At 42.7% G+C, this 24,312-nt stretch overlaps 1 protein-coding gene across 2 annotated transcripts in view; it reads right to left on the bottom strand.

Moving 5' to 3' along the window:
- Positions 1–9,662: 9,662 nt before the first annotated feature.
- The window catches only part of hars (histidyl-tRNA synthetase), a 24,000-nt gene continuing 9,350 nt past the window's right edge, over positions 9,663–24,312 (bottom strand). For both annotated transcript variants that reach the window (XM_003454312.5, XM_005458854.3), the window contains 10 exons: positions 20,484–20,579; positions 20,107–20,232; positions 18,000–18,107; positions 17,151–17,249; positions 13,907–14,000; positions 13,515–13,642; positions 12,805–13,077; positions 12,583–12,699; positions 10,354–10,500; positions 9,663–10,246 (listed from right to left, as the gene is read on the bottom strand). In XM_003454312.5, coding sequence (XP_003454360.1) covers positions 10,190–10,246; positions 10,354–10,500; positions 12,583–12,699; positions 12,805–13,077; positions 13,515–13,642; positions 13,907–14,000; positions 17,151–17,249; positions 18,000–18,107; positions 20,107–20,232; positions 20,484–20,579 — 1,245 coding nt within the window. In that variant the 3' untranslated portion in view covers positions 9,663–10,189. The remainder of the gene's footprint in view (positions 10,247–10,353; positions 10,501–12,582; positions 12,700–12,804; positions 13,078–13,514; positions 13,643–13,906; positions 14,001–17,150; positions 17,250–17,999; positions 18,108–20,106; positions 20,233–20,483; positions 20,580–24,312) is intronic.

Genomic DNA, 24,312 nt, shown 5'->3' with positions numbered 1-24,312 from the left:
CTTGTTCACACTACAAATAAAATGCGACAGCAAACGCGCTCTAGTGTGAACGCTCAAAGCGGCCCGCATGCGCAAAAGAAGACGTCACACACAACGCGCTCTGTTTAGACCCAGAGCAAACAGTATTGTTTGACTGATGGCCCTTAATATAAAGACTTCGGACTTTACGTTTCCCAATTTTTGCTTTAAATTATTCTGTTATTTACATAATAATGTCGATAACCTAATAATGATCTTTATTGCAGTTTTAGAGGAGCGGTGCTTCAAAGGATAATCTGCAGAGATTTCTGTCAGAATCTGCAGATTATACAGTACAAATAAAATGTTCACGTTTCTCCAACGTTGTCTTCCCAACAGTTTCACTGACATCTACACTGGATGGCCAGGAAGCGTTCGCGATGTCTTCTCCGGCGCTGATAATTGGCGTCTGTCTTGTGTCAGTGACGTAAAAGACGGATTTAATGCGACATGACCGTTCAAACAGCAGTCGCTTTCTAAAACATCGGATGTGTATCGGATTCAGGACCACATACGAAAGTGACCCAGATCGGATTTGAAAATATCGGATTCGTGCCGTTCACACTGTCATACCATGATCAGATATGGGTCGCATAGGGTCAGAAAAATCGGATTTGATGCGCTTTCGCCTGCAGTGTGAACGTAGCCAAAGTAACGATTAGTTATGATGTACCATCGAATGTCAGTGAGTGGCGTGTAGCAGTGAATGCCACAAAAAACCCCAACCGGTCGCAGCAGATGGCCCCGCCCCTCCCTGAGCCTGGTTCTGCCGGAGGTTTCTTCCTGTTAAAAGGGAGTTTTTCCTTCCCACTGTCGCCAAAGTGCTTGCTCATAGGGGGTCATATGATTGTTGGGTTTTCTCTGTATGTATTATGGTATTGCTGTCTGTTGTTGTGATTTGGCCAAGGGCGTAGATTTGGCATGGATGGAAGGGACATGTCCCCACCAATAATTTGATCTCTTTGAGTAAAGAAAAACAAAACCGATAGAAAGAAAAAAACGATCTGTTAACGTCTCATTCACCCAGCGGTGCAGAAAGAGTTAAATTACGTTCTCTACTGGAGTCCTACCTCATGTGACAAATATGGCCAATGTGATTGGCTGTGCCTTTCAGGGAGCTCTGTTTAGTTTTAGCAGCAGCAAGCCTGCAAAGAGGAGAGGAGGATGGCAGCAAAAAGGAAGAACCTGGATATAAGAAAGTATTTTTTAAAGAAACCTGTAAGTCACTTAAAGTCAAGTTCACTCATAAAATGTGTCAGTCTTAATAACGTTACAGGCTATGCTAGGCTTTGGCCCACATCAGTCTAAAACTGTATGTAACCATGAATAACGTGTTTTGGAAACTAACTGCACAGCAGGCAGCACTATTAGTTATCTCAGTCTCAGAGTAACATTTCTAATTTTGATTGAAACTGTCAGAGAAAACGGCAGCCTCGAGCAAGCCAGGATATTAGTTTACAGAGGCTGTTAGAATTATATGTCTAACGTTAAAATGTTGGTGACACAATAATTTCATCCTAATGGCAGACATATTCATAGGGTTGATTTTTGAGACAATATATCATGAGGTAGTCATGATTTTGCAAATATTCCACCTTGTAGTGCAGTTTGCACAAATTGTTTTAAAAATGCACTCACCCTACAAACATTACTGATGAGTCAAGATCTGCACAAATTGACAGAAACACCGAAGCAGCTCCACATTTTATTCTTATTGTCATGTATGTCCTATTTGTCAGGTGACAGACGAACCAACACAAAGCTCAGAGAGTAATAGTGATACAGGGTCACAGGTGAAATTGGATGATGACTTGGTGGTGCACATGTGTGACTGCATGTATTTTGTAATTTAACATTATATAATTCACATATAAAACTATGAATTGTAATTTTAAATGGTTTAAAAGCATGTAGAATAGCATATGTAGGCAAGTATATTTCTCCTTTTTTTTTTATCAAGAAGCAAAGACAAAAAGGAAAAAAAAAGAAACGGCAGGGTTCGGTGGTTGAATCATCCGTCCCCACCAATGCCAAAACCCTTGGATTTGGTGCTCTATAAATAAAATAAAATAAGAAAACAGGAGCCTGGAATGTCTAACATCCAGCCAAAAGGGGTAAAAGGTTGCCGGTCAATCACTTTTTATGCAATCACAAGAGTCCCCCGGGTCATCCTCCTTTCTGAAACAGGACTGAGCCCTGAGCTGTGGTCAGAGGTCAGGAAGCCTTTTTGACCACAGACTTCCATAAAGGACCAGAAACCTTTTTTCCCTCAGTCATCTCCTTCTGGTGGCCATTACAGAGAATGCAGCTTTAAGGCATTTCAGTGTTGGCTTCACTTTTCAGACCCAGACGTTACGTCCATCTTTTAGACTGTCCATGGTTGCAGCAGGAGATTTGATTGCCTGATGATGACATCTGCGCTGATTTATTCAGGAAAGGTTTAAATAATTAACATTCTGCTGTGGTTTTTTTCTCCTCTCAGGTGTATCATAAGTCCGTCATCTCCGTGAAAGAGAGCAGTAGCGACACCAGCACAGGAGACACCGTGTTCTCCTCGCCTCCTCTTCGACTGACATTCAACAGACCCTTTATCTTCATCATCTACCATCAAAGCATTAACAGGACCTCAGTTTGGTGTTTCACATAGCTGCTGATCTCAGACCTGCACAGCTTCCGTTTTAAACACTTGATGTACTCAGCTGCATGAAGAGCATATGAGATTTTCATAACACAATTAAATAAAACCTGATGAAGGTCAAAGGTCGTCACTTGTATGTTGAACTACAAACTTGTGATCTAGAATTCTTTCACAGTTTTTTGCAGATAGTGTGTTATTTACCATAAAGTGATTCAGAGTTATTCATACCAGAGTAACCAGAGAGGATCATATATTTTTAAATATATAACTTTCTACAGGACTGAATATAATATCTTTATGTAAAAGTCTGGAGCCTCTGGGGAGTATCCGAGTATTTATAACATTACACAAACCAAAGGTCTCATCACAGTGTTCATGAAATGCTGGGTTTATCCATCTCCTGGGGCGGGCCTACGGAGGAGTGCTGAAGATTTCCCTGTGAGGGAGCTGCTGGTGAAGATCATGAGTCCTGCTTGATCAATGCGATGAGCTTCAGTCTTCCTGGTGTTTCTTAAATGATGCCTCTTTCAGTGGGTCAACAGAACTTCTGGCACAGGACAGCTGTGATGAAGAAAGGGAAGAAGTTTCTCCAAACCTCTACACCCAGGAAACCCAGCTTGGTCCTGATGGTCTCCCTCACTAGTTTCTCTCCAGGGTGAATGTAGCTGTTGATATAATATGGACTCTATTATTAAATGAAAAGAACAAATTAGACTACACTACTGAAACGTTCTGCTGCTGTTTTTAAAGTTTCCATGTTACCAGGCTGAAAACGATGTGCCGGGAGTCCGCTGTTGAGTTTTGGACGAAATGCATTCTGGGATATATAGCTGTCCCAAGTCCACACCGATGCATGCTCGATAAAACGGGTGGATCGAGAACACATCCGGGACTTTTTTGCGTTCTCGGCTTGATGCGTACTCCGAATTGGAACAGTACTTGGTCTCCGACTGATGACGTATCACGAGTACACGAGAACGCAAGTACGCACAAGTACGCATATTGATAAACGCCCTTTGGCTTCATTTTTGCGCAATGGGAGGAGGCACTGTTGCGTCGTCCATGTTTTCTACAGTCATTGGCCAAAACTCATCAGAACATGTATCTAGTACCTAGTGTATCTTTTTAGATACCATTTGTTACTTTTCAAATTCTATATTTATTAAGTTTTGCAGGCTTGTTTGCACAACAAGGCTAAATAATTCTATAAACTTTTCTGAATCTAAATAGTGTACTTTGGTAGAATTAAAAAATAAGTGTAGTGCAGGTCTATGATGATTTTTAGTGCTACTATCATCTAGTTATGATTCTGGTTCTGTTTTGGTTAAGTCCTAAGTAGTCCTGATTTTGAACTGTTGTAGTCCTGTTTTAATTCTGGATCAGTTCTGGGTCTGGTTGAATTGGGGTTTAGTCCCTGTGTCTTGATACAGCCCCGACTTTGTTCTGCCTTGCTGCTTAATTAAAAACTAGTTTAAGGTGTCCTGCATGTGATTTTTTTTTTCCTATATGAAGTCATTCTTTTTTGAACAAAATTCAAAACAGAGCCTGTTAATCTTTCAGTCATTTCTACCCTCACTTAATTTCCTTTTACTGCTCAGCTCTCACAGATTGGCTCAGCTTTGCTCCAATCCCTCCATATTGTGGCCAATCACATGCGAGGATATAGGATAATATCATTATGTGAAAAACAGAGAGGGTGAGAGACGCGACAGTCAAGTGGAGCGTGCGTCTGTCCTCTCAGTAAGTGAGTGAGACGGTAGACAGCGGTGAGGAGGGCTGTGCGAAAGCAAAAACACAAAAATATGCCTGACACCCGTAAACGAAGCAGCATCTGGCTGCAGTTTAAAGACTTTTTTGTCTCGGTCTTGGTCTTGGTCTCGTCTCAACTTGGTCTTGGTCTTGGTCTCGTCTCAACTTGGTCTTGGTCTTGGTCTCGATACCCTCTGGTCTTGGTCTTGTCTTGGTCTCGGTTTAGGCGGTCTTGACTACAAGTCTAGGCCAGTTGCATACACACTGGTGGTCCTGTGCTGGCCCATGTGTGGATTACTTCTGGCAAACCAAATCTGGGCCACCAAAGGGTCGTCATTCTTTGCAATATGTGGGCCATCTGTAAGTGGTGTGCAGCCACGGGCCAGTTGTAGACACACTACTGGTCCTGTGCTGGCCCAGAACAGTTTCAGCTCTGGCCCCAGATGTCAGCCTAATGTGTACCTTAATCAAGCCATGTAATAACAACAGTGCCAGAACATGCAAAAGTAACATGACGAAACTCTGTTCAGACAGTGAAGGGACTGATTCTTATATAGCTCTTTTCTACTCTCCCGGATTACTCAATTACACACTTTCTCTTAACTGAGTGCTTCCTAACTACATTCATACACATTCGCACTCTTGACATGCAGACTGGAGGAACCAGGGATCGAACCACTAACCTTCTGATCAGTAGGTGACCTGCTCTACCACCTGAGGTACAGCCACCCGCTGGGAAAGATGCATAAACCGTTACTAGGTGTGGATAAAGTGTACACTCACAAACCTGTCAAACCTGCATTTGAAACGTTGGCTACCATAGCAGTATAGTATTGCAACATGGCATTTGTGTCTTCTAACTAAAATAGGAACATAAATAGTGCCATCATCGCCAGACTTGGCCCACATCTGGTTGACATACACCCCGCCATGACAGCGGTCAGTCAGAAGTACCAGCTTAATGCCGGACCCAGGGAAGACCTGTTTTCTATGAGCCTGGGCCACATACACCAAACCACAATCGAACCAGATATGGCATGCCATCACATAGACAGTGCCATCTATGCCAGGCCTGGCCCATATCTGGATGACATACGTCTTATCATGCCAGAAGTCAGCCAGCAGTGCCGGCTTGATACCAGATCTGGGCCAGACCTGCTTGCTATGTGGGAATAAGCTTCGACACGAGCTCTCACAGAAAAAAAGACACACTGCACAAAACTCACACAGAAACAACAAATACACAGAAGGAAATGGAACGGGCTCTCTGCGATGCTACAGACAGGTTAACAGCCTTAGAAAAGGATCACGAGACCCAGTAGCGGTTTTAGATACGGGTGACACGGGCGGTTGCCCGGGGCGGCATCGTGATGGGGGCGGCATCACGGGCATCGGCAAAAAAAAAAAAATGCTCGTACTCATGCTGCCCCGACGGCAGCCAGCGCATATTGGGAATGTCGTAGGCACCGATCGGTTTTCTATCGCCCATTTGCTGGGAGTAAGGGCGCCCTCCGTTTGCGAGGTGCGCCTGCTGCTTGCAGCACAGGGAGGAGAGGGCGGGGCGGCGGGGGAGTCTCTGGCTGGCTGGAGCAGCATCTAATAACCAACTCGCAAAATAAAACAAAATAAAAACAAAACAACAAACACGAAAACACCGGACATTATGATACAGACTTATAATTTGCACCGATGTTTTTTCGAAATTCTATACGCGAAAACTGAGCGCGAGAGCCCTCGGTGCGCCTGCACCTGCATCTCCGCTACATACAGTCCAGTATATAGAGAGACGAGATGACGAGGCTCCAGTTACAGCAGTGCAAATAAACGAACAATAAATATAGTAGAGTAAGAAAATAAATATACACTTTAGGACTCAGGGTAAAGGGATCAATAACAATTTAAAATTTATAATTTACAGTTTGATGATTTAAAGTCTCACACATAATCCGTCGAAAGGGGAGGGAGACCTGCTGCTTCCAGATAGAGCACATTTCATTCATAATGTTGTAAATCCAAGACCATTATGTATTCATGATTTGAATCCTGGGTTGTGTGAAATCCCAGAAATACACCCTAGACAAAGTTAATCTGTGAACTAAGGTGTAGGTCTATTAGGTTATGTTGCGGTGATCCTCTGGTTGAGGGATGGGTGTTCATACTGGAGTGCAAAATTAAAATCAATGGAAGATGGACAAGAAAAGTTCAAAGCTATCAGGTGCTCAGTTTAGAAAAAATAGAAAAGAAGAGGAGAAGAAACGAACAAATGATACAGGTAAACAGATGTGTCATTGGATAATGGCAGGTCATCCTGAAACAATCAGAATCAGAATACTTTATTAATCCCTAAGGAAATAATGTGGGTTACAGTTGCCCCAAGAAGAAATGGTAAAAATAGTAACAGTAACAGACTAAACTCCAAACAATACATTATGTTACAGATTTTAATATTAATTAGTCAGTGTCAGTTGTTGATTTGTCCTGTTCTCATTGTATGACGAATTATGATGGCTGTTTGGTAGCTGTTTGCATACTATGCATACTCTCTCTCTCTTCATATGTGTGTGTGGACAACAGTTTTATGTTAATGTACAATCCCTAACATGTTTTGTGTGTGTGTGTGTGGGGGGGGGGGGGGGGGGGGGGGCAGAGGGGGTGTTCGCCCAGGGCGCCAAACAGGCTAGGACCGCTACTGTGTCTCAGTTTTGTATGACTGTAAGTAATTATTCTAAATTCTGTTCTATGTGAATGTGGCAGAACAAATAAATAAATGTGTAAAATTACAGCAAAGATTCTCTTAGCTTAGTGCCCAGACACTTGTAATTAAAAAACAGAGTTCTTCAGTAATTCAACAAAGTTTCATTTATTTATGTATTTATTATCACTGTGGACCACTTGCTTAAACAAGAAAAAAATGTAGTCTAAAGTAAAAAATATCTAATTAATTACTTGGTGTAATACGAATGGGAGAGGTCTCTATCAGTAGGAAAATCTGATAAAACTTTAAAATACAGTTTTAAAGTCCAAAATCTCTGCCCTCCTTCATATATTCCAAAGCCATCAAGTGGGCCATATTAGAGTCTTTGCCAGGCCGATTCTGGGCCCCCGGCCTTAAGTTTGCCACCCAGACCTACGTGCTTGAAGTACACCAACACCATCTCAAAGCTGGAGGTAGATACAGTGACATCATCAGCTGGTTTCTGACGTCTCATTTTGAAGCCTCGAGATTTTCACCATCACTACTTTCAAGCAACCGGATGAACGTGAATACAGCGTTAACGTCGGAGTGCTGCGGTTTAAATTGTATACATCAGGGGTGGGGAACTTTTCTCTGGCCTGTGATGAGACGGCAGACATCACAAACACAACACAGCTAGCAATTTTTGTGCATGGGATTACGGGCGACTTTGAAATGAAGGAGGAGTTGCTGTCTTTGTAAGCCATGCACGGCACTGCTAAAGGTGAGGATTTATTTGAACAACATACTGTGACAGAGGAAATAGCTTCTGACCCTCCAGGTAATTGCACACAGATAAACTGAGACATATGTGAAGCATACAGTGGGTCTGTGTGATGGTTCATTGGGTAGAAACAGGCTCTAAACCAGGGCTGTTTTATACAATTATATTTGGCCCCCGAGATCATTTCATATGTCAATTATTAATGTGGTATGTGGGAGCTGAATCCTCAGCCCTGCTGAGAATCTATGCAGTGTTGGAGTTTATTTTGATGGGCAAAAAACAAAACAAATAAGCTGCCAGCAAAACTTCCACCTATGAGCATAGACTCAGATCCACTTCAGCTTATCTGTGCTCAAAGCGTGCCGTGTTCGATGTGTACAGGACTCATGTCTTAGACAAACTTCAAGCTCGTATTCCACGAAACCAAGTAGTATTTCCAAACTGAAGATCAAGTTTAATACAACAGAGGATATCAGAGACGGGCCACGAAATGGACATCTCAAGAAGACCAATTTCTTCACCCTGTCAGCACTTCAAATCAATTTTATTTATATCTCCGTTACATCAACAGTTCTGTATGAGAAGGATTTTTAAATTTGATTCCAGATTTAACAGAAGCCAATATGGGAGAAATCTGCTCTCTCGTTCTAGTCCCTGTCAGTACTCTCACATTTTTGTATCAACTGACTATCAGGGAGTTTTTCAGTCCAATAATAATTCATTATAATAGTCCAGCCCAGAAGTATTAAATGCAAAAACTAGTTTTTCAGCATCATTCTGAGACAGGATGTTTTTCATTTTTAATTAGAGATATTACACAAATCCAAGAAAGCAGTCCTACATAATTGTTTAACATGCACATTCAAGGACCTCAAAATGACTCCAAGGGTTCTCACAGTGTTACAGGAAGCCAAAGTAATGCTATCCACTTAAAGTATGTGGTTTGATACCATGTTTCTAAAATTTTTAAGGCTGAGTACAATAACCTCAGTGTTATCTGAATTTAGAAGCAGGAAATTCGATGTCATCCACATGTTTGTCCTTAAGACATCCCTGCAGTCTAACTAATATGGTGTGTGTCATCTGGCTTTAATAGCTAAAGCTGGGTAGCTGCATAGCAATGAATATGCTTCCAGTGATACTGCCTAAGGAAAGCATGCGTAATGTACAGAATTGGTACTAGCACAGAACTGAAGACCACTCCCCATTTACATGACCAAATTGGAGTAAATATGTTTGCACCTACAGCATGCTCAACAGTGTTAAATATTGCACTGAGGTCTAGGACAAGCAGAGAGATGAGCCCACTGTCAAAGGCCATAAGATCATTTGTAACCTTCACTAAAGCCCACGAAACATCTATAATTAGCTAAGACAGCTGGGATCTACTTTCATGATGGGCCTCTTGAGGTTGTGGTGATCAAGTTCATCTTTCTGAAATGCATAAAAGATCGTCACAATATTTTGATATTTTGAGATGCACTGCTACAGAATTAGCACACGAGTGCCCAGAGGAAATGCATCCCAGGTATTGAGCTGACCACGAGGTTCAAAACCATCACAGTGTGCCCACTGCACAGCATCAGGTGTCAATGCAGCTGTATAGCAATGAAATGCTGTGCCTTCTAATGATAGTGCTTAAGGACAACCCCAGCAGATTATCAGTTGAGTAATTCTATTGTACTTTTTTAAGCCCTTTAAAAGACACATGTAAAGTTGGCAGCTTGGTGTTTGGTGGGGGGAGCATCATCTTCATCCAAGAGGACCTTCACATTCTCACAGATGTGGAAACTAGAAGCTTTTCCAGGTGTGAGCAAAATGTAAGCTTTTTATTTGAGACATTGGGCAGTACAGGATATTTTATACAGACAGGAGCATTTTTAGTTAGAACTGCAGTAAATCATGACATGATTGATGTAGAAAACAAATGTGTAACATTTTCTCAGTCTTGGTCTTAAACACTACAGCTATCCTTGTACGTATTTTTTTAAATAGTGCACTGACTGTTTTGGTGTGATTAACATCTACGATCTCTTCACCAGAGACCCTACTGAACAATGTGAACAATGACAACGAGTTAGGCATCTTTTACACATCCGAAAGCACAATACAAGCAACATCATTCATTTAAACATATTCCCTGTTAGCTTCCTGTTGTGCTCATGAGCGCCACATGCTGTGTAACACCAGTCCACGTGGCTGCTGTGTCTTTTCAGGGCTCTTGTTCAACTTGTTCTGTAGTGGACTGGAGGAGGAATTCTGTACACGGTTCTGAGGAGCCCATGAGATAAACCGGCTGGTTTATGGCTAAACAAGCAGGAAGCGGCTAAGCCTCAGTTCTCCTCTTGATCTCGCTGATAAGATCTGCTCTGGATATATCGACCTGTGCACAAACAGCAGAAGGGGGTGGGGGCAGCAAGATAACGTGACATGTGCGTGAGCATTTCTTTATGTGTGTAATTACAATGACTTGGTGTGCGTGCATCATACCTCCTCTCTGGTTGCCACTACACGCAGCTTCACCACTCCATCCTTCAGCTCCTGTTCTCCCAGTATAGCCACGAGGGGGATTCCTGCTTCCTCACAGTACTGCAGCTGACTCAGCAGTTTGGGGTTTTTTTTGTACATCAACTCAGCCTACATGCGCGCACACACACACACACACAAATATAGATATGCTCTTTACTGTTCCGATGTCATTTAATCACAACAGATACAGTGGTGTGTTTGCCTCCTTACTGATTTTGATTTTTTTCCTGTTTGTCACAGTTAAATGTTTCAGATCATCAAACAAATTTAAATATTAGACAAAGATGACATAAGTAAACACAAAATGCAGTTTGTAATATTTTTGTCTAACATTAAATTTGTTTGATGATCTGAAACATTCAAGTGTGACAAACATACAATAAAGGAGTAAATCAGGTAGGGGGCTAACACTTTTTCACACCACCGTAGTCGATCGCTGATCAATAGACAACACTGACATGTGCTGTAATGCTAATGACTGGGCTGTCTTACCCGTCTGTGAACGTTGCCCTTAAAATTGTTGATTTATGTGTTGTGTTTATTTATTCATTGTCAGTCTTAAAAAGCTTCCACCAGTTGTTAATAATTTTTTGATTGCATAGTTTAAAAAATAGTAGTCTGTGGGGATGGGAGTGCAGCTGACATATGAACCCTGCTTCAGTCTTTATTAAGGCTGTTGTGTTTTTAACATGTTTTCATGTTCTGTATCTTGTTCTATTTAATCTGAAAAAGCCCCTAAAAAACAGTCAGTAATCACTGTCGGCCTCTCTCAGTTTTCATTACTGCTAATCATTTTAAAGCTCCGTTTTTAAACCCTTACGATGTAACTACAGCCCAGCCCATGCAGCAGTATATTAATGACTAACCTCGTATTGTGGATGGATTATCTCAGCTGTTCTCCTGGCTGAAGTTTGGTCCGTTTACAGCATCCTGCCATGTGATTGCATTTGTCCCTAACCATCAGGAACCCTCACGTTAACTTTTATCGAGTGGAAAAAAGTTAGCGTTCATCCTCCAGCTTCACTGTGTTTATGTCAGTGGTTCCCAAACATTTTTTGCCAGGCCCCCCTTTGTTTTACAAGAAAAATGTTCGCACCCCCCGCCCCCCGCACAAACACATCCTCCAACCACACACACCCATATTTTTTTGCAGTTGCAATTGCGGTTTATTTCACATCTCAAACATTTAGTAAACAATCAAACAAATACAATTAATCTGCAATAAATTATAGGTAGTAATAAAATATACTACTAACTCTTTTAGGCTGCGTCCACACCTACACGGGTATTTTTGAAAACGCAGCTGTTTCTATGCGTTTGGGCTTTTCGTCAACACATAAACGGCGTTGCGATTCACCAAAAACGGAGATTATTTAAAACTCCTTTTTTGCGTTTACGTGTGGACGAGGATTACAGAGTTCGTCACGCAACGACAAAGGTATGTGCCTCTTTTCACGTCACGCTGTGCGCCACGTTATTGTTTACATGAGATGAATTGCAGAATGGCAGATAGAGACAAAATACTGTTAATCTGACTATCTGCAGGTTTTACACGCTTACATACACACACGCAGTTACTGTCCCTCCATTTAGAAAGGCAGAGGCGTCACGGCGTAATTATTTTATGTGTAGTTGTTTTTTTCCTGTGTAATAATATTCAACATTGCTGTCAATACATTTTTCAAAAAATGCCTCTCTGTGCAAAATGGGTTTAAAAACAAACAACTGTGGGATACTGTTTGTCCGTGATTTGAAGAGCCCAGCGCTGCTCCCGACGAAAGGAAAACTAATTCTGCAGGGGAGACCTACCTTGGCACTTGTGCAGGTGAAGCCAAAGGGAAGATATGCTTCACCATATTTTCTAGTCTTTCATAAATTCTGTTTTCATGGATGCCTGGATGTTAAACCTCATAGTTACACCTGGTAAAGCAGCAACGCTGATCATTTTATTACAGATGAAAGAATTTAGACAGTTTTTAACTCTCAGTGATGCCGCAGTGTTCGTTTGACTTTGGGAGCTGAAGCAGAGTTTGGACACAGAAACGGCTGATGAAGTCAGACTTAAAGACTGAATAAAGCAGCCACACTGCTCCCCCTGGTGGATACACAAGGTACCCAATCTCTTAGGGTGGGGTTGTTGATGGTATCTCCCCCCTGATCTGTCCTGACACCCCCCTGCCACACACCTACCTTGATGCCAGCATTCCAGAGCTCAGAGATGAGTTGCAGTCTCTCCTCCAGCAGGTTCTTCTGAGCAGATGCCACCATGATCTGAACTTCTGTGGTGCGCACCTTCTGTGGTGAGGCCTGAACAATAAAACAATGTCACTGTTTGAACTTGTGCATCAATCACAGAACAGTAAAGCTGCTCCAGCTTAAATTTTATTTCACAGATAACAGGTGAGACATTACCTCAGCCTTCTGCTCCATGATGGAGAAAATCCTTTCGATACCTATGCTGACGCCCACACAGGGGACTCTCCTCCCCTTGGGGTCGAACATGCCCACCAGGCCATCGTATCGGCCCCCTCCCGCCACACTGCCCACGCTCACACTCTCTTCTGCATTTGTGTCGTTTTGGGCTTCATTAGCGGCTGAGACTGTGCCTGCCTGAGTTAGCACGGCTTCATAGATCACTCCAGTGTAATAGTCCAGACCCCGGGCCAGACTAAGGTCAAACACCACCTGGAGAAGGTAGAACATCAAAGTCCATATCCAGGCAGGGAAGAATGAAGAACAGAAAAACAAACAAAAACAATAGAGAGACGAAACAAAAGCCCCTTTTCCATTTACCTACTCGGATTCACTTGCCAAGGTTCACCACCACTCAACTCAGATCGACTTGTTTTCACTTACAATCGAGTACCACCTAAGTGCGTGATCGTTGCTATAGTAACACGGCCGAGCGTCCCGTGACATAATTAGTATGCTAATGGTACCAGGTACCATGACCTAATGGAAAACCCTGAAAACCAGTAAGGGTGTGCTAGTTTTTCACAGGGTTGCATGACTAGTATAAAACCTTTTTTGTCCACATGGAAACCAGATCACTGCTATGGAGCACTCATACTGGAATTCTATACCAGAGAAATCCAAGATCAGCCTAAGAGTCAGTATCTCACCTTGTCTGTGACGTGGAAGAGCTGTAGGTACTTGAAGAGCAGTTTGATGTCTGAGAGGCCAGCGCAGGCCTGCTTACTCTGAGACATTTTATGGTCCTGAAGGAGGCGCTCAGCCAGGTCCATTCCACCTGCATTACATCCAGCACACAGTGAGTCTGTGTGTTGTACAAGCGATTCCCTTGGCATGCTCTATTTCATCATTGTGGTGGTACAAGATAAAATGTTTAATGTTGTGTTTCTGAGTCTGTGGGAGTGCAGCATAAGCTTGGACCACATTTCCTTTGATGCTGAAGAAAAAGAGCTAAAAAATGTCTCCACTGAACAGCTGACAGTTCAGGTCATGCTGATTGTTCTACAGACATCAGCTGTGTGGATGTTGGGTACAGTCTCACCCTGCATGCTGACGTACTCCCCAATCTGGTCGGCAGCCTCCTCTGACAGGCCCTTCTCATTCACCATCTCTTTCTTCACGTCCTCCCAGGACATCTAGAGGAGTAGCAAACAGAGGACATGGGTAAGGATTTCAATTCAACTTTATTTATATAGCACCAAACCACAACAACACAGTGCTTTATACTGTAACATAAAGACCCTACAATAATACAGAAAAAACCCAACATGAAGATGACCCTGTATGAGCACTTGGTGAGAGAAGAAGGAAAAACGCGCCACCTGGAGAACCAGGCTCAGGTAGTCCATCTCCTGCGACCGCTTGTGTGTTTGACTAATGATTAATGTCAGAGTGGTGTATAAACACACGGTGAGTAAAAAGAGGTGAGAGATGGAGAAACGCTCAGCAGCCTTGTAACGAATGACGGTGAGCAGCAGGGCTCCAATCACTGCAGGCATAGACGGGACTACAGTACAGTTCAAGTTTGTTATATTTACCAAAACTTTAATTTACCAACATAACATAACAGCTCTGTGGAGCACTAGTGGCGTTATACCCATCTGCTGATAAGCCATACCCTCATCATAACCTGCCAAGCACTGAAGCACTGAGCCTTGTATTTAAAAACGGTTCATTACTCAAAGCTGTTCAACACAGTGCTCTTTGGTGACATCTGGTGCCAAAAATATGACGAGCTGCTTGAATCTACAACTTGAAGTGAACTGCTACATTATGATTGGCCACTCTACAGAGCTGAAATGACAGCTTCTGTTTAACATGATGATGTGACAGTTCAGTCTGGCATCGGGCTGATATGGTGCTTTTTTACCTTCCTCATGTAAACATGTGCCATGGTGTGTTCTCCCTTTGCTTGTGACTTCTTGAGGTTTTGTATTAATTAAAAAAACAAAACAACACTATATATTAAGTACAACACAATGTTATAATAGGTTGGGAGTACGCTTGTGCAGTGAGGTCCCTGCCTCCATGTGATTGTGTAATTAACCAGTGAACAGGTACGTTTAGATATACTGCAGCTGTTTTTTCTTACAAATTATAACTCTCATTATGTCGCACAATAGTTCGCTACCTGTCGCAAAAAAATCACCGCCAGTGATTCAATTCGTTATTAACCACTGAATCGGGGATTTGCCAAATGAAGCTTCTGACGTCATCAATCACGTGACTCTTTTCAGACGACCCACGCCTCGGCACAGGGCTTCTGAAGCAGTGTGTTAGTTTTTTGGACACGCACTGGAGCTTCAGCTTCAGACGGGACATCACTGCTACTTGTACTTAAAATCAGCACCCATAGTTCAAAATAATTGCACAAATGCAAACACACTTATCTAAACCGTGATAATCAATGACATTTGTGGCTAATATCTCTTCATCTTACAGCATCTATTTCACCATACACCGAGGAGCTGCTCAAGTGCATGGAAGACAGGATTATAAATCATTAAAATGCTCTAATCAATAAATATTTGAGTTCTTGGTAAATAAATGGTAAATGGACCGGTTCTTATATAGCACTATTCTACTGTCTGAGCACTCAAAGGGCTTTAAAGTGGCTGAAGAAGTATCTTTCTTGATGTGCAAATGTTTTCCTAAGTGAAGTTAGATGGTTGCAAAGAAAGGTACTATGCTGCTGAAAATTCTGAGACATCTGTCAAGAACATCTAAGAATATAATCCACCCACTGTTATCATCTTCAATGCCCTGTACCAACATAGAGCAGAGCAGCTATCTGAACGCTACTCCAACAGAGGTCGATCATCTTGTTAATAATTTTACCTCCTCACTACGTACGACTCTGGATACTGTAGCTCCTGTGAAAACTAAGGCCTCAAATCAGAAGTACCTGACTCCGTGGTATAATTCTCAAACACGTAGCCTAAAGCAGATAACTCGTAAGCTGGAGAGAAAATGGCGTGTCACAAATTTAGAGGGTCATCATTTAGCCTGGAGAAATAGTTTGCTGCTTTATAAGAAAGCCCTCCGCAAAGCCAGAACATCTTACTATTCGTCACTGATTGAAGAAAATAAGAACAACCCCAGGTTTCTCTTCAGCACTGTAGCCAGGCTGACAAACAGTCAGAGGTCTACTGAGCCAACAATCCCTTTAACGTTAACTAGTAATGACTTCATGAACTTCTTCACTAATAAAATTCTTATCATTAGAGAAAAAATTACCAATAATCATCCCACAGATGTAATATTATCTACAGCTACTTTTAGTACCATCGATGTTAAGTTAGACTCTTTTTCTCCAATTGATTTTTCTGAGTTAACTTCAATAATTAATTCCTCCAAACCATCAACGTGTCTTTTAGAACCCATCCCTACAAAACTGCTCAAAGAAGTCCTGCCATTAATTAATGCTTCAATCTTAAATATGATCAACCTATCTCTAATAATCGGCTATGTACCACAGGCCTTCAAGGTGGCTGTAGTTAAACCTTCTCTAGACCCAGCTGTCTTAGCTAATTATAGGCCAATCTCCAACCTTCCTTTCATATCAAAAATCCTTGAAAGAGTAGTTGTCAAACAGCTAACAGATCATCTGCAGAGGAATGGCTTATTTGAAGAGTTTCAGTCAGGTTTCAGAGCTCATCACAGCACAGAAACAGCTTTAGTGAAGGTTACAAATGATCTTCTTATGGCCTCTGACAGTGGACTCATCTCTGTGCTTGTCCTGCTAGACCTCAGTGCAGCGTTCGATACTGTCGACCATAATATCCTATTAGAGCGATTAGAACATGCTGTAGGTATTACAGGTACTGTGCTGCAGTGGTTTGTATCATATCTATCTAATAGACTCCAATTTGTACATGTAAATGGAGAGTCCTCTTCACACACTGAGGTTCATCCATCCTGATCCAGTCCAATCCTGTTCTGCTGTTCTGTAAGTGATCTCTGATCTGGACCTAGTTTTTTGAGCCTGTGGTACATCTGAGGCGGATCTGATCCAGAGTCACATCTGATTAATCTCACTTCTTATTTCTTGTTGAGCAGCTGCACATAACATTTTCGTGCAAATGGCATCAACATAGCAGCTCTCCAAGGAGACGTTTAGATGCTGTCAGATTACATCAGAGGTGTCACAAATAAAAATGCCATTACCCCCACATTACTGGTTTCTGAATATTGACAATTGACAACATTCTCATAAGTATGAGGGTTAGGAGAACTGAGTATAGTCATGAGACGAGTTGGATGTTCACTGCAGTAAGCCTCAGTACCTTGTCCAGTTTATCCACCGTTGAACAGATGGTTCGGAACTTGTCATCTGGAACGCCACACACAGCAAACATTCCATCAAGGATGCGTCGGTCGTTCACCTGCATGTAGAAGATGTGGTTAGAGATACTCACTCACCACGGCAGCACTCAGCTCAACTTTGGCTACGTTCACACTGCAGGCGAAAGCACATCAAATCCGATTTTTTCGCCCCTATGCGACCCATATCCGATCATGGTATGACAGTGTGAACAGCACAAATCCGATCTGGGTCACTTTCGTATGTGGTCCTGAATCCGATACACATCCGATGTTTTAGAAAGCGACTGCTGTTTGAACGGTCATGTCGCATTAAATCCGTCTTTTACGTCACTGACACAAGACAGACGCCAATTATCAGCGCCGGAGAAGACATCGCGAAGGCTTCCTGTGTAGATGTCAGTGAAACTGTTGGGAAGACAACGTGAACATTTTATTTGTACTGTATAATCTGCAGCTATCCTTTGAAGCACCGCTCCTCTAAAACAGCAATAAAGATCATTATTAGGTTATTTACATTATTATGTAAATAACAAAATAACTTAAAGCAAAAGTTAGGAAACATAAAGTCCGAAGTCTTTATATTAAGGGCCATCAGTCAAACAATACTGTTTGGTCTGGGTCTAAACAGAGCGCGTTGTGTGTGACGTCTTCTTTTGCGCATGTGGGTCGCTTTGAGCGTTCACACTAGAGCACGTTTGCTGTCGCATTTTATTTGTAATGTGAACAAGCAGACAAACAAATCGGATTTGATCAAAAAATCGGAATTGAGCATTAAGACCTGCAGTGTGAACGTAGCCTAAGTGACAAACCTTAATACGAAAGTCTCCGAGGTCCAGCTCATTGAGGATCTCATGTACAATCTTTAGACACTCAGCATCTGGGATCATGGCATCGTATTGCCCTGCTATGTCAAAATCCTGAAACGCAAACACAAACACACACACATTAACTGTGTCACTTCTAAGTCAGTCATCAGTGGTGATGAGCAGCAGATGTCAGTGTAAACTGAAATAGTCAATAGGTAAAATAAATACATAAAAATGTTTAGTGCAAAGTGTTGCATCATCTACAAAGACTGTATGACAGCTTTGATGTTTTGCTCTGGCGTCATATGTCAGCAGGGTGACCTGGAAGGTGAGATTTAATACAGAGATCTGGGAGGAGCCAGTGCTGAGGATGATGCAGGAGGAAGAGATGTTTTGCTGGTTAAGAAGTCCAGGACCAAATTGTAGAGGAGGAAGCTCAGGTTGAGACTTTTTGCACCTGAGTCTGAGCCAGGAACAATCTGTAAAACGTTTTTTCCTGTAGCCCTGTAGGTGCGAGTCCACAGTGAAATTGAAGGAATCCTTTATGTGGGCCTCAACGACCCTTCTGAAGCACTTCATGACTGTCAGGGAAAGGAGTGTGGACAGCATTTAACAGTCACATTTTTTTTATTGCATCAGAGCAGTGACCATTTACCAAAGTACACCAACCTTGGTTTATTTACAAACTGGGTCCTTCTCAAGATTTCCTCAGATGATTTCAGTCCTAGTGCCGAATGCTGCCCAAATCAGGCCTGGCATTGTGGCCAACTCCTCAGGGATTTCAACTTCTCCCTGCCTCACGGTCACTTTACACAGCAATGGGTCACAGGTTCACTAGGCAAGACAGTTGTGAGTTGAGGATGAGGCAGCCAGAGAAAAGTATGTGCCCAGGCATATCACACACAGGGTCTGTATCCCAGGCAGAAAGGCTCTGAGACTTTATGGTCCTGAAATATTGTTCTGAATGAGGTTACAAGAAATGAAATGCCATAAGTTTGAGGTGCTGCGCTGCTACTCCAGAGGGAGAGACGGTACTTTCTGTTATCTCCTCCTCATGTGTAGAAGCAAGATCTCGATGTTTGCCGTGGCTTTAATTACTTTCTACCGAGTTGTAGCAGCGCATTTTTCATGTGGTAATTTAAGGCATGTGTCGCCGGCCGCTGCCATCGTGTAGTAATTCATTCGGCCACACGATGTTACTTTATTGATGGTTAGAGCCCGTGAATAATAATGTATATATTATGTCTTGGATATGTATTAACTTAAATGGATGTGTAGGTTTATTTCATTAGATATTTTGAGTTTATACTAGTTGAACCACTGCTGTAATATTTGGTCTAATGGCGACTTATTTGTTACTACAGACTGCTGGCAACACTGAGCATTGGGGTGATAATAACTATTGTTTTAACTGTGACAGTTCAGAAAAGCAGAAGCCTCTTTTTCTCCTTCCTGTATCCTGACCGATACACCATCATGTTAGCTGCTAAACCTAAACGAACTAGCCCTCACCTGCTACTCCTCAACAATAGTTTTCCACATCTGTAGCCTCGGGTAGCTAGTGGACTTTGAATCCTAGCAGTGAAAGGTAGTGCTACTTTTCTGGAGGTTTTGCTGCATATTGGGCAGTTTCTACATTAAGCGCTGTTGCTATTGAGTGTTGAATGCATGAATGCTTCCTGTTGGTGATCCTGCAGTGCCTTATTAGCAAAGTGTTGCTACGATGCTTTGGAGTAAAAGCATTGCTACCAAACACCCGGACTACCTACAGGACTGTATTGCTACTGCTTGTGAGCTACTATACACTGGCATGTTGGGAACAGAGCGTTGTGCACTCAAATCTATGGACAGTGTCAGTTTAGCACAAACAGCAGGGCTGTCAACGGCTTCTGCTTGAATCAAGAAGAGCTTTTTGAAACACATCTGACGCTACGTCAGCCTATTATATAGGGGACCTCTCGCCCCTCCTCACATAGGCATCACTGAGCCAGCCTATAGGGAGCTGTGATATTTGACCTTCTGATGAGGTGACAGAGTAGATATTCCCATAGTGCGACAAAATTAATGCTATGAAAAAGAACTCAGTCCATGCCATCTGCAGTTGACTTACACACTGATAAAACTCTCTGTAACGTCCCCGGGTCATGGCTGGGTTGTCACGACGATAGACCTTAGCAATGTGATAACGCTTGATGTTGGTTATCTTGTTCATGGCCAGGTAGCGGGCAAATGGTACCTGAAAGAGGGCGGGTCAAGAATAACAACACCACAGTGTAACAATGTATTGCTACTTTCATGTCAATGTAGCCTTTTCACAAGCTGCACTTGGTCAATAAGAAGCCCCATTCATTTAACTGCGTATTCTGAATCTCTGTTGAATGCTCAGTCTAAAGTACCACCACTCTTTTTTTTTTAATCCTTTCTAACATTTTTGTGGAAATGCATGAATGAGAACAGTACAGTTGGCTGTGTCTATTTAAAGGATACAGTGAGGTCATATCTGAGGGACAGCAGCTCTCCTCCTTGGTCTTTGAGATCATAGATGAGCTTGGAATCTTCTCCATATTTCCCCGTCAATGTTTCCTGTGCAAACAGACAAATAGGTCACTTCCATGCAATGTGTTCCACATTCCTGCAAATCAATTGCATGCTGTGTGGTCAAATGTTTGTGAATGTTGAAGGTATTTCACCTCCTTGTGATCAGTGTGGGGGAAATTATTCAAAAATAATGTATCACACAGAATATGTGTGATATATAATTCTCATAATTAACATTTAACAATATAAACCTACAGTCTACACACCAACACAAATCCTAGCTAACAACAGGTATAAACACAAAGTCAACAGCACAAAGCTTTAAAGCGATCGCCGCTGTAACAAAGTTTCTTATTCTGTTTACACTTGTCCTCACTCTCCCTCACCTCACCATACTTACTTAGTCTCCCCTCTGGACTTTCTCATCACTGACTGATTCTTTGGTTCCTTTGTCCCTTAACTGAACCCACCTCCACACATAACTGGATTCCCTTTCACTCCACATGGGGCAGCTGAGGTGAGTTTGATTTGTTCTTCTTGTAAACCTTTATGTTTAAGTTAATGACTTAAAGTCCAACCTTGTTTCTCCTATAGAGTTTATCAATCAGTGTGTACCTTCTTTTAAGTGAAGTTGCCACTGATTAAAGTGAAATAAACTGAGACATATGGCAGATCATTAATGGCTGTTTTCTTTGCATTGTGATCATGCCCATGGTTACAATTTTACCATAACTTTGAACCTCATATTTACCAGTCACAGTGATTCTACTTGAGCAACATGAACAGGTGGACAGGGATGACTGCTTATCAGTTTGTTACCTGTTGAAGTCCAGGGTCTGCTGCTGAGCAGGGGTCAGCATTCATTCAGCTTTAACGTCATTCTGGGTTCTTGACTAGCTTAGCTTAGCAACTCGACTTCTGGTTGCGCCGTAAGATGGCCGCACCAACGAGAGCTCCCAGTCATCTCAGCAAAAATGTTATTATTCATTTTGTACTGCTTTCTATTTCTGTGCGCACAGCGCAGTCATATACTCGGTATGACAGACAAACGCTTTTGGAGCTATGTTCATCAGCCAGTTCGGACTTTACAGCAGGTTTCGACACCGTGGACGCTCTGCTGCCTGGGATCCTTCGTTTACTCGCGCGACACTGAGGAGAAACAAAGAGGGGGGAAAACGCGCCAGAGTTTTGAGCCAATCCCGACAGAGAAACAGCAAGCCAACTCTGCCCAGCATCCTGCTTGCAAATCTCCAGTCTCTGGACAACAAACTTGACGTAGGGCTGCTCAATTAATCGAATTTTAATCTCAATTACGATCTGGGCTTTCAACGATCATTAAGAATGACTGAGCCGATTATTAGCACCTCCCTCGTGCTTTACATTCGCGCTGCTCCGTGTGGCAAATTGAGCGCACCTCTCTGCGTTTTGAACACGCATCACAACAATAAACCTTTACCTTCTCGGAAAGCTAGAACTTAGCTTTCCAAGCTAACTTCTACTTAACTTCTACTTAGCTTTCCAAGCTAACTTCTACTTAGCTCGGAAAGCTAAGTAGAAGTTATTTAGAGAGGAGAGGAGAGGAGAGGATAATGGCTGCTAAAGAAAGAATGCCGCTGGTTGAAAAGAGAGATAAAACAACTTCAGTGATGTGGAAACATTATGGGTTCGCGGAGTCAGACGTGGATCAAGTAGACATGTGTAAACTTTGCTACGGTGTCGTAGCTGCACCACAGACCGACACTACAAATTGACATACCTCAATGTCAGTTTGATGCAATTGTGCATTGTGTGGCTACACAGCTTGCCTTGAGGTTTGGTTATTTGTATGCATAAATATTATGCAGTATTTTGAAGTTCACTAAACATAGATGTTTACATTTTTCATTTATTTTGTATATTGCAAACATTTGCACTATTATCAGTATTTGCACACTATTTTATATTATTTTTTGACAATCTTTAAAGCCATTATTCAATATTGTTGAATAATTGTTATTGTTAAATAAATATCGTCAAATAATCAAGATCTCAATTTCAGTGAAAATAATCGTGATTATCATTTTTGCCATAATCGAGCAGCCCTAACTTGACGAGCTGCGTGCATGGACATCAGGAACTGCTGCGTTCTGGCCTTCACAGAGACATGGCTGGAGTCCAGTGTCCCCGACTGCGCCGTCACGCCGAATGGATTCACTTTTTACCGGGGAGACCGAACGAAGGACTCAGGCAAGAAAAGGGGAGGAGGGGTGTGCTTTATGGTTAACTCTTTGTGGGCTAGAGATGTGTGTATCTTAAAAACTTACTGCTCTCAGAGCCTCGAGCTGCTGACCATTAAAGTTAGACCTTTTTACCTCCTGAGGAAGTTCAGTTCAGTTCTCCTTTCAGCTGTTTACATTCCCTCACATGCTGATAAAGTTACGGCTTTGGACGAACTGTATGACATCATTATTGGACTTAAGAACAAAAATCCTGACACTGCCTTTATTGTGCTGGGAGACTTCAACAGAGCCAACATGAAGAAGGTTCTCCCCAAATACTATCAACACATCTCCTTCCTCACAAGAGGTGATCAAACACTGGACCATTGTTACACTCCATTCAAAGAGTGCTACAAACCCCTCCCCCGCCCAGCTTTTGGCAAGGCAGTCCATTGTTCCATACTGCTGCTGCCTGCATACAAAGGCTGAAGCAGGAAAAACCAGTTTCCAGGGTCATCTACAAATGGGACAGTGAGGCTGAGGAGGTCCTACAGGACTGCTTTGAGACAACTGACTGGCAGACATTTGTGGATGCAGCTGATGGCAACATCAATGAACTCACAGACTCTGCCATTGGATATATTGGAAAATGCATGGACGATACCATCACTAAAACCACTGTCCGCATATACCCAAATCAGAAACCCTGGGTAAATAAAGACATTCGTGCCAAGCTAAAAGTGCGGACCTCTGCCTTTAACTCCGGGGATGCTGATGCATATAAAGCAGGTATGACCTCCAAAAGTCCATAAAAAAGGCCAGAAAGGACGACAGGGACAAAATGGAGTCCAGCTACCACAGCTTTGACACCAGGCGACTGTGGAATGGACTGCGCTGCATCACTGAGTACAAGAAGGAAAACACAGGCAGTGTTCAGCCCACAGCGTCTCTCGCAGACGAGCTTAACAACTTCTATGCTAGTTTTGATGCAGACAACAGAGAGCAGATCCTCTACCCTCAGGAGGACAGTGAGGCTGTAACTCTAACTCTCAAAACAGAAGCTGTGAGATGGTCTTTCAAAAAGGTCAATCCTCACAAAGCTCCAGGACCGGACGGCATCCCAGGCCGGCTACTCAGAGCGTGCGCCGACCAGCTGGCAGAGGTGTTCACCAACATCTTCAACCTCTCCCTGAGGCAGTCAGTGGTCCCCACATCCCTCAAAACATCCACCATCATTCCCGTTCCCAAAAAATCAGTGGTCTCCTGTCTGAATGACTACCGTCCTGTTGTACTGACATCCGTCATCATGAAGTGCCTTGAGCGGCTGGTCAAAGGTCACATCCTCCCTCCCTGACACACTGGACCCTCTTCAGTTCGCCTATCGGACAAACAGAGCCACAGAGGATGCCATCGCCCTGGCAACGCACACCACCCTCACTCACCTGGAAAAAGGGAATACATATGCAAGGATGCTCTTCATCGACTACAGCTCGGCATTTAACACCATCATCCCCTCAAAACTTGCCACGAAGCTCGTCGACCTTGGGCTGGGAACACCGATCTGCAGATGGATTCTAAAC

This window comes from Oreochromis niloticus, linkage group LG2 (genome assembly GCF_001858045.2).
Source record: "Oreochromis niloticus isolate F11D_XX linkage group LG2, O_niloticus_UMD_NMBU, whole genome shotgun sequence".
NCBI classification, from domain to species: Eukaryota; Metazoa; Chordata; class Actinopteri; order Cichliformes; family Cichlidae; genus Oreochromis; species Oreochromis niloticus.
The sequence above is the reverse complement of the archived record's forward strand: the minus strand, read 5'-3'. Positions and strand labels throughout refer to the sequence as shown.